The sequence below is a fragment of the Gymnodraco acuticeps genome, unplaced genomic scaffold (assembly GCF_902827175.1).
Source record: "Gymnodraco acuticeps unplaced genomic scaffold, fGymAcu1.1, whole genome shotgun sequence".
NCBI classification, from domain to species: domain Eukaryota; kingdom Metazoa; phylum Chordata; class Actinopteri; order Perciformes; family Bathydraconidae; genus Gymnodraco; species Gymnodraco acuticeps.
In genome coordinates this window covers 881,078-892,406 of record NW_022990172.1, presented here as the reverse complement: position 1 = coordinate 892,406, position 11,329 = coordinate 881,078, and the positions used below count along the sequence as shown (strand labels likewise).

The window sequence follows — 11,329 nt, the reverse complement described above, 5'->3', positions numbered from 1 at the left end:
CACAAGGCAATACAAAGTGCTTTACAAAAAATGAAAGACATTAAGAAAAAGGCATTTAAAATCAGTCATTAAAAAGAAAAGCTAATAAAATAAACATTAAAAGAAAAAATACATGGATAAAAGTTTCAGTGCAGTCTAAGATATGAATAGTTCAATTAAACATTAAAAGAAAAAGTACATGGATAAAAGTTACATGTGCAGTCTAAGATATGAATAGTTCAATTAAAAGCAGCGACAAAAAGAAAAGTCTTCAGCCTGGATTTAAAAGTAGTCAGAGTTGCAGCGGACCTGCAGGTTTCTGGGAGATTGTTCCAGATATTTGGAGCATAATAACTGAACGCTGCTTCTCCATGTTTAGTTCTGACTCTGGGGACAGAAAGCTGACCAGTCCCTGAAGACCTGAGAGATCTGGATGGTTCATAATTTAGCAGTAGATCAGAAATGTATTTTGGGCCTAAACCATTCAAAGCTTTATAAACCAGCAGCAGTATTTTGAAATCTATTCTTTGACACACAGGAAGCCAGTGTAAAGACTTCAGAACAGGAGTGATGTGATCCACTTTCTTAGTGTTAGTGAGGACTCGAGCAGCGGCGTTCTGAATCAGCTGCAGCTTCCTAATAGATGTTTTAGTGAGACCTGTAAAGACACCATTGCAGTAGTCGAGTCTACTGAAGATAAAAGCATGGACAAGTTTTTCCAAATCCTGCTGTGACATTAGTCTTTTAATCCTAGATATGTTCTTTAGATGATAGTAGGCTGATTTAATAACTGTTTTAATGTGACTGTTGAAACTCAGGTCAGAGTCCATGACTACACCTAGGCAGCTTCAACATGACACATAACAGCTTGAGTTTTTTCTCAAGAAATGAGGCCATCATATATTTCACCACCTACACCATGAACAGCATCTCCCACACTATTTTTTTGTTTAATTTCCACTTTCTGTATAAAACACAAACAAATAAAGTCAGGCAGTATAGGCAGTGGTGTAAAGCAGCTCTGATGTAAAGTAACTAAGTAGACTACTGTACTTAGCTCAAGTTTGAGGTAGCCTATACTTGTACTGTACTTGAGTATTTTATTTGGTAGCTACTTTGTACTTCTACTCCAATACATTCAGAGGTGAATTGTGTACTTTTTTTGATTTGTGTAATGTCTGCATAATGAGTTATTTAATTTACTTTCAGTATACTTGTAGGCTATGCTAATACTTTTGTACTTTTACTTGAGTAACTTTTGGATTGCATGACTTTTACTTGTAAGCGAGTAGTCCTACACTCTAGTACTTCTACTTTTACTCTTAGTACAAGATCTGAGTACTTCTCACATCTGCCTAGTTGTGTAGATTTCAACTTAAAGTGTGGGCCTATACAACAGTGTATTGTTATTATATGGCAAATTATAACCATTTTGACTTCCACACATTCACCACCAGACGGCACCACAAGACTGCAGCATCAGAACACTGTGTGAGTGTGTGTGTGTGTGTGTGTGTGTGTGTGTGTGTGTGTGTGTGTGTGTGTGTGTGTGTGTGTGTGTGTGTGTGTGTGTGTGTGTGTGTGTGTGTGTGTGTGTGTGTGTGTGTGTGTGTGTGTGTGTGTGTGTGTGTGTGTGTGTGTGTGTGTGTGTGTGTGTGTGTGTGTGTGTGTGCACTTATCTATCATTATTTCATTTAAATCAACAAGGTGAATTCTTAATGCAGAGTCAAAGGAGTAAAGACATCTTAAATGTCTTGTCTGGTGCTATGTAGGAACGGTCTGTGACTGAAAAGGCAGTTCACCCCAAAACAAACAAAACAAACATGTTCCTCTAACCGGCATTTATCAATTTAGATTGTTTTTGATTTATTATATTTGTGTTAGTTGCAGAGGTTAAGAATATCCGCTGTATAGATGTCTGACTCAAATATGATGGAGATATATGGTGCCTGGCCTGTGGTGCTCAAACCTCCTCAAATACATTTGAAAAGGTCAACATGAGTTCCAGAAATCATGTTTCAATTATTCAAAACTATCCACAAATTAGCATGTTCATTGGAGCCATTAACAATAGAGTCTGTGACACACTTACACTCGACTGCTCGAACTTATCCCACGTTATTTCCCCTTGAATCCATTTAAGACGTGGAAAAACATCTTAACATGTAAAGTAAAGTTACAATTACAATCTTTAGAGTGGTTTGCAAGGGCCCACAGGTATGAAATAAGATTGGTAATAAAACTATAAAAATGTCAGTTCTTCAAAAAGAGCTTATGGCAGTGTTGTTTGTAAAATATGCCGGAGTTAAAATATACTTAACTTAAATTGTCATACACTGAAATGCAATTAATTTGAACCATTATTCTTTCTTTGTTGTATATTTAACATATCTTACCTTTTATTGATTTGTAAATGCTCAGATCTATTAAACAAATGTTGTGGGACCATTTAGTTAGGGTAGATCAGTTTAAGATTTAAGGTATTCTGTAAGTGTTTTTCCATTTTATAATCACTATCTCCAATTCTAGATGTGTTAGTAACAGGTATTTTTTGTCTTACCTTATTCTTAACCTTCGGATATTTTTGTTGGGGTGTCCCATTATGTCTTATTATTGTACTTATTTGAAATGAGATTCTCAAAGACTTAGAATAAGCAACCATTTGGGCACAATCACTCATTTTAACTACTAAATAAAGTGGATTTTACAACCTGAAGTAATGATTTGGTTCCAACTTGTCTCATCATCTTACTTCTCAGGTGTCTTGACCTTTTAGACAAAACTATGTAAATAAGCCCCATCTTTTTATCATCTGGAACAAACCTTAAGTATCCTCTTTGAAATATTCTGTCAGCTTCACAAAACCAATGAAGCAGCAGTCCCTCATTTCTCATCCCTGACAGTTTAATGTGCCACGCCTGAATTAACCCCCCCCCCCCCCCCAGCCTTCAGAGAGAGTGTGGTTGGATCAGTGGGGCCCCTCCATGGGGGCCGGGCTGCCTTCAGTGAGTCCAGGTGTGTGTAAGGCAGAGATTAGACCTGCCACAGATAAGATAAAGCTTCTTTACTGGACTGACTGACAGGATCCTTCAGCACAAGTCATTGGACTGGAAATGCTGGATAATGAATTGCCACACTACCACTATACCCTGGTGTCCACATGGGATCAAAACATTTCGAAATAAATCTGTGTGTATTTGTATGTGGGTGTCTTTGCTCTGATCGGATCAAAATTGACAACTTTTCTTCAAATAGAAAACGTTTTGAGATATTGCAAGGACACCCTAATCCTGTTTTACCCTTACATAAAACATATACAGTACATTTGTACATAATGTACTAAAAACATATGATTAGATCCAGTTTGAAAACTCTCATACTGTCTTTCCGAATGTTACTCCACCTCCCGATGACCAACTGTATTTGAAGAAGCAGTGAAAAAGTGAGTTTTCCATAATGCTTCCCCCTTTAAATAAGCCAGAATTCAACAAAAACGCCTATTATTAAATAGACTATGAAGGAGGGTCCATTTGACAAGAGATCAATTGGTTAAATGTTTCTGTTTTAGCCGAATAAAATAAGAGATTTTATTGTAGAGCATAAAGTACTTTTGTCTGTGATGTGCGTGGGGGTCAGAAATAAACAACTCACAGTTATCAATCTAAATATAGTTTGTAACAAACCGTTAGAGTGAAAGCTGACCCCAAGGTGGATCATTCGCATCAGCATGGATACTGTTCTCTGAAAGAAATGTTTCTATTTAAAATCTAATTTTCAATGTTTTAAGCACAACAGACTTTCTTCTATTTTCTATAGGAAAACCTTGACACATGAAACCAAAAATATCTGAATGGAAAGATACAGCTAGCGGTGTGATAAAAAGTTTTTTTTGGTAAAGAGTAAACTAACATTATAAAAGTGAGGAAGTGAGGGATTAAGATACTTCGGAGGTATTTGCTTTATGTTTAGTTAACAGAGCAAATCTGTCTTCATTCCCCTCTCGACCTTTTGATTCCTCACACAGAGGGCTAATGTCACCGTAATGATGTGCTTTCTCCTGTTGCATAATCAGCCGCTTTTCATCATTATTTACTCTCACTCTGTGACTACTGTTTTTAAGATATCTACAGGATTTCCAGACCTTTCCTTTAATAGCATTAGAAGTCAGCTGCCATCCATCAGGGTTGACCCACATCTGCAGCCCTCGGCCTCCGTCTGTCCTCCCTACAGTCAGCTAATGAAGAGGAATGGAGCACTGCCACAGTCTTCATGTTACCTTAAACACTAAGCTAGAGCACGGTTATCACATCGATAACAAACAGTGTAAGGGGTGAACAAACAAGACTTTGGTGATGCTGTCCAGCCCTAAAACTGCACATGAGACTTTGTATACACGAAGAAAGTGGATTCAACTTAAACGTCTGTGTATTTCAATGTTTCTGTGGCTGCACTGTAGCAATCTACAAATCATGCACATGGAAACCAATCATGCTAAATGCTACAGGCCAACCCTTCAATATGACATCATCCGCCTCCACGATAAACAATGATCTTCATAATCTGATAGTGTCAAGGGAAACAGGAAGGACGATAGATAGAAATAACCTCATATCTCATTACTTATGTGCTCCCTTTAAACTAAAAATGCCATAGCAAATACCTGCCATAAATGTTATGTTAAAGTTATTAATGGAAAAACTGACCAAGTGCAGAGGGTTTGGCCCCTTACATGGCCCTTAGGAGCAGCGAGCATATATTTTACATTGACCAGAACACATTATTTTGACAGACTGTGTCATATCTCTTTTAGCCAGATGTAAACTCGACTTATTTATGTCACGAAACTGATGCTTTACATTCCGTGATAAGGTGTGTAATAGTCAGTACACATGGCAGTGATAATGTCATCATTCGTCCTCCGTATCAGCCCACATCATCACACTTGCTTTTATTAGCAATAACCTGCGAAATGTGTTTGTGTGGGAGCTGCTGGCTGACGTCTTCCTTCGTTTTATACCGCTGATTCACTTGCATTTTCAAACCTCCAAATAGAGAGTGATTGTGTATTGTTGTTTTGTTTTTAATTGTGTAAAATTGCAGATATACAATATATTCGGAAACATTCTCCATTCACGTGTTGAAGAAGTGAAGTGATCTGTAAAGCCTGGCCTCACACTGCAAATGGAAATGGTATTATTTTCATAGCATGCACTATGAATGGTATTCTCTATTCCCTGCTGTGGTTGTTTCTAAAGGGAACCAAATGCTACAGTTCAAACATGTTGCCTTTATCAGCATATTATATAAGATCAGGATTTACAGCTTTCTAAAATAGGGCTACCAGAGGGGCCTCAGAAATAAGCAATTATTAACCATTAAGCTGGTTTATATTGAATCCAGAGTCACTAAATCACACCTGGACATGCAGGAAAATGATCAACTTGAAATGTTGTAAATGTAACACTTCAGGAAAGATCGAGGAGATTTGTTTTTGCAGGGGAACGAACAAGATTGTTTGCTAATTGAAATGTATTAAATGACTTTGAATAGAATATAGAGAATATGGGTCTATGTTAACCAGTGATGAGCACACATTTGAATGTCAGTCATGTGTAACTTGGCTTTGTTTAAAGAGAGACATGCTGCCAAGAAAAAAGTTGACCCACCAAACTAAACTTCTATACAAATTTACATTTTATAGGGGATACCCTTATCAAAAAAGTGACATTTTATATAAGGGGGGACCCTTATCAACATTTTTTTATAAAAGGGGTAGTATAGTTTGAGTATAGTTTGACAGTACAATGTACATGTCATTTTCAAACACTATTGCTCATGAGTCATCTTCGTGGCAGAATAAAAACCCAATTTGTCACGTTAAAACTGACACACACACATATAGGAACACAAAAGATTCATCTCAATTCAAACTAATGCACAAGCACTTACAATGGCATAGCTTTAATACGGGGAATGTGGATTTCTGCTGTTCCTTTTTGGTATCTTCATAGTTCTTAAAACTTATTTTAGGTCTCTTTGGATAAAAGCAGTGAAATGGGTTTTAGGGTCATTTGTTAAAAATAATCCCTGGATCTTTTGGGGGCTTGACTACCACGAGGTAAATTGAAAAAAAGAGAAATATGCTGTAAATTAAAAAATGAAATGAGGCTATGACTGAAAAAAATATTCTGGATGGAGGACACGCCCCCCGCTCTCCTCCGGTGTCACGCCGCTGTGGGAGGGCCGCCCCCCGGCCAGCCTGTAGCGGATGATGCGGGGCAGCACCGGGGCTCCAGGCAGCCCATCAGCTCTGCGGACCCCGGCTCTGACACACAGCTTCGCCTCCTCAGCTCTCCAAAGCATGCCATCTGAGCGATAGGCTGCTTCTGTACGGGAGAAGTCTTGTTTCTACCGCCGACATGAATGAGATCAAGGTTGCTGTGCTGGGCAGTGAAGGGGTCGGGAAATCAGGTAGGAGAGCCGGGCAGCAGGTCACTGCACCTCGGAGGTAAACAAGGGCTCGCTTCTGACTAACCTGTCTGTATGTCTGTCTTCAGCTCTCATCGTCCGGTTCCTCACCAGACGATTTATTGGGGAGTACGCCTCATCTTCAGGTAATGAGACTGTGGTGCGAACACTAATGAGAAACTGACTTTCACTGTTAAATCGTTACTCTATTAAACATGATTCAAATCTCTGTACACTTTCTACTCATTACACCTATAAAACCACCAATAATTATATATCTGACACATGTATGGCATAGCCTATGAATGAGACATACAGTAGGATACTTTTTTATACATGATACACTAACGCTAAGTATTTGACACTAAAAGATGTTTAATTTTTGCGATCTCCAGTATGTCAAATGCAGTTCTGTGCATGGGTTTCAACAAAGTTTGGCTGTGCACAGACTAATGTAGTTAAATGGAAGCAGATTTCTGTGTGTTCAGCCTCTTTTTAACAATTTTGCAGAGCTACAACGTAGTCAGACAAATAGTATTTTGTAGGCTAATTCTTCATGCAAAACAATTGGTTCGTTGCAGCCCAATCAACCAGTCATTTAACTTACATTCTACGTCATATTGCTGTTTCAATTACCACACCTCAAACAACATTTTTGACAAAAATAAAAATGAATATTACGGAAAGGGATTGGGCAAAAACTGGACATCAGTGGCCTGTCAATGTCACTATAGGTCAGATACAAATTGCCTCCATGTCTGAAGCAAAACTTTGATTATATTCTCAAACTATAGTCAAAGTGCACAATTGGATCAGCCCTACTATAACTAAACCTTTACCAAACATTGGCATCAAATGTTAAGATTCATAATATTGTCTCCAATTCATTGATCAGATATTTCAAGGTTTTAATCCTGTTTATTTCACTAAATGTATTCTGTAACTTTCTTCTATTGTCATATGCCAACATTCAGTATGGCTGTTTATATCCCTATCAGAAGCCCTATTCATTTGGAATGTCTGTTATCAGTCTGCTGGTTTCTAGTTTCTATAAACTGTTTATCTTTCTATCCAAGTCCTCTTATCTCATATACTTGTATCGTCTATTGTAATGTATGGTGAAGCCATGCCGACAAGCCTTTACCTACAGATGGCACATATTCTGTCACATTTAAGAGCATGGCTGAATATTTGAGAGATTCTTAAGATTGTTAGTCAGAATGTGGTCTGAACAGCCATTCTGTTTGATACAATTCTGCAGGGAGAATGACTCACATTAGTCTCTGATAGTGGCTCAATAGACTATTGTTTCCCTGAGAATAATCGAGTTTCATATGAGCTTGTTTACTTCTGCACTCTCAATGAGTGAAGCAAGGACACTGCCTGAGGTGTGAAAGGAACACGTGCACACACAGAGAGAGAAATGTGTCACAGTATTGGTGACAAATACAGTTTTAGAATCCACTGTTTTCAGATACAATTTGAACTCATAATTATTGTCTTTTTGATGATTTTCGTCTTGTTTCGTCCTGCTGCTGTCTTCCACAGAGTGCATATACAGAAAGCGTCTATCAGTGGATGGGAAACCGATCAATCTCCAGCTCTATGACCCCTGCTCTCAGGTGAGGTTACAGATGGAGCAAATATAACAAAATGTATTGTATTTTGTTCACCAAAAAATAGGTGGCACAGGGGCAGGGTGCTAGTCGGCATATCAACCAGTTGCACTTATCATCTTGTAAACCAATTGATCGCTACTGTTCATTTGCAAAATCAGAATCACAAACATGGACTGCACACAACACAATGGAGATAAACGCAGTAGGGAATATGCAAAACAAAGCAACCCATACCAAAGTAACAAGGCTAAATCTATATTATAATTACGTGCAAAATTAGCAAACATTAAATATAACTCAAACAGCTTAAACCATAGCAACCCAAAATATAACTGTAATAAATCAATAAGAGGGTGACAGGCTGCAGCCTTACACTTGCACGTATCATTTTTAACTACAAAATGTATATCTTTTATGTGATGTCTTCAAACAATCTGTTTTTCAGGCATATGAGGGAAGGTCTACTGTAAACGAGCAGATCCAATGGGCTCATGGTTTCATCGTGGTCTACGATATCAGCGACCGCTCCTCCTTCCTCACCGCCAAAGCCATAGTACACCTCATCAGAGAGCTAGGCCTGGGAACTGGCAAAAGGTATGGCTAAGATCATCGCACGATAATAATGGCCACCATGCAAAACCACCCCGGTGAAAGTCAATTATTGTTGTGCTTTCTGACCCACAGGAACGTGGACTCGCTCATATTTCTGGTGGGCAACAAGCAGGACCTGTGCCACATGAGAGAGGTGCGGCGTGAGGAAGCTCAGTGTCTCGCTGCCGAGTGTCGCTGCCAGTTCTACGAGCTGTCAGCCGCTGAGCACCACCAGGAAGTGGCGCTCATATTCTTCAAGATGGTGCAAAATGCTAATGTGGGCAGCAAGGCTAAGGAGCGCAGGAGACGCCCCAGCGGCTCCATGGCCAAACTCATCAACAACGTCTTCGGAAAGAGGAGGAAATCAGTGTGACGGGGCAAATACATGGACAGCTGTCAGTCAAGGCTGGATCAGTGGCTTGGCTTTGTGTTTCCAATTGTGTTGGGTGAGATGTTAATCAAACTGATGTCTATAAGTGTTATTGTGAGTAGAAGACATCATGCTCAGTGAGTCTGCTTGCTGTTAAACTCAACTGATTCATGATTTTGCGATTTCCTTTCCTGTAGTATGTTATATAGGTTTCTGTGCATGTCAATTCTCCAATACATTGTATGTGAAAGCCGGCAAGCTAACCAATCAAAGCAGACTGGATCTAACCTTAGGAAATGTTTGAAGTTGTTGACTTTTAATCAAAGACAAACAAATTACTTCAAAACTGTGCTGTACTACTTCACAGCCAGCACTCCAAAATATGATGTTCCAATACAACAGTGGTCATTTGTCCATTAGAGCCTTTTCTGCTTTTTTGACAGACCTTTAGAACAACCTGCGATTTGTGACCAAAAGCAGCCGTAAACTCACGTAATCTGGGTTTACTTAATCTGGTTAACTTTGCTGAGAAAAACATCCAGGTCAGATAAATGTATGTTCCAGATTTGAGGTTGCGCTGGGTTTCATTCACCAGATAACTTGGTGAACCTGATAGCTGGAACAGGCCCCGGGTCATGAAGGACCCTCAATGAAAATGTGTTAAAGTGCCTGAGAGAGAGAAGGCAAACCACTATTACAGAGAGGCAGGTACCAGTCAATACAAGAACTACAGAAAACTGATGTCTATATGGCACTCCATTCATGCAAGCACTTCTATTGTGTTTCTGGAAAAGACAATTGAATGCTATTTTCTTTCCTAAGCAGGACAATTCTACACAGCCAATGGTTGAGGCTCATTTCAACCAAATAATAAAAGCAAACAAACATATGTTTTCATTTATCTCCAGTGTTATTTTTGGGTTTTATATGTCCAGATTTTCATGTATTATATGCCTTTAGGGATTACTAAACACCTTTTTTGGAACACAATGGAGGTCAATGTAGCTCACTGTGAATTTTTTTTGGTAAGAATTAGCACATTTTGCAGGTTTACTAAACTGCAGGACCGTCAGTATCATTATTTCCCACTGGAGACTAAAACAGAATTACTCCTTTTTAAAGAGTCCTGAAATCCACATTGGTATCCTTCTCCAAATACTTTAAGGGTGAATAAATAAACTAAAAGAAAATCATTTGCAGAAGTTAATTATAAGATGTACTTTATCGGTAATCCAGTGACTTAAAATACATTTACATTTCTGCACATAATGTCCACTAATCGTTTGCATTCATTCTCATGGGTCTGTGCTTCAAGATTAAACGTTTGTCGAATTGATAAAATCGTCAGAGAAAAAAACATTGACTATGAGCCACAAATGAATGAATGTCTAAATCCTCTGTTGAACTTAAGAAGTATTAAATGTTATTTATCCATTTACAATAACTAGGTTTTAGAAGCTGCAGTTCTCGGTTGTTTCTTTGGTCAACATCAATGACTGAATTGTATTGCAGGTCTTTGCATGCTGAACATATCTAAATCCTGGCTGGATCTATCAGAAGAACAGAGGGCTCAGATCTGTTTGATGTAGCTCGCAGCATGATGGCTAACATGTGGCTCTGGTTGGGGCTTGTTGAGCGTTAAAACAGTAGAGACCACCAGCGGGCCGCCTCAGGCTGATCCCTCTGTAATATGACATGGGAGTTAACATCAGCGCAGCGCAGTGCATGGAGGCTCCTAATCCGTTCCATCCATTAGAAATCCCTCCAACTTGATCTCACATTACTCTGCAGATCAGCCTGACTGGCAGCTCAATGAAAAGCACCTTTAGCTTACATGGATTCATTGTTCACCTCTGGCTGAACACTAAATCCTCAGTGTGATTGAAAAAGTATGACAACATGAGGGTGTCTGCAAAGTCTTAACACTTCTCAATGTGTGGTTTATACAAATATGTAATACACGTGTGGGAAGAGAGAAACAAAAGGGTAGTTTTAGTGGAACTGACTAACTAAATATAATTCTGAAGTAATTGAGTTGCTGTTATTTGTCATGAATCTTCAATTGGGTCAGTGAAAACAATACAAGTGTGTTTCCATCCCCCTTCGAAACAAAGAAGAGTGAAATCTATGGATGTATTATGTACGGTGGCTGACAGGTGCCAACACGCTACAACAGCCCAAAACATTTCTGTTAGAGGAAACCCGCTGCAGTTTCAAAAACAAAGCAAATAAAAAACACAAAAACAAATGAAGAAACATCTTCACCAACTTGACAAGACATGCGCAGCGTATACTAAAAGCG

At 38.9% G+C, this 11,329-nt stretch overlaps 1 protein-coding gene across 1 annotated transcript; it reads left to right on the top strand.

Moving 5' to 3' along the window:
• The first annotated feature begins 6,228 nt into the window (after positions 1 to 6,228).
• Positions 6,229 to 10,490, top strand: rergla (RERG/RAS-like a). The gene is made up of 5 exons (XM_034217694.1): positions 6,229 to 6,450; positions 6,537 to 6,593; positions 7,996 to 8,069; positions 8,512 to 8,660; positions 8,751 to 10,490. The coding sequence occupies exons 1-5, from the start codon at positions 6,399 to 6,401 to the stop codon at positions 9,028 to 9,030; spliced, it is 612 nt and encodes a 203-aa protein (XP_034073585.1). The 5' UTR covers positions 6,229 to 6,398; the 3' UTR covers positions 9,031 to 10,490.
• Positions 10,491 to 11,329: the final 839 nt, after the last annotated feature.

What these genes read in the sequence shown, in the direction of transcription:
- rergla (XM_034217694.1), top strand. Translation starts at nt 6,399, where the DNA reads ATGAATGAGATCAAGGTTGCTGTGCTGGGCAGTGAAGGGGTCGGGAAA. An exon ending in TGAAGGGGTCGGGAAATCAG is followed by an intron (nt 6,451 to 6,536) that starts GTAGGAGAGCCG and finishes GTCTGTCTTCAG; the next exon opens with CTCTCATCGTCCGGTTCCTC. An exon ending in GGCCTGGGAACTGGCAAAAG is followed by an intron (nt 8,661 to 8,750) that starts GTATGGCTAAGA and finishes TCTGACCCACAG; the next exon opens with GAACGTGGACTCGCTCATAT.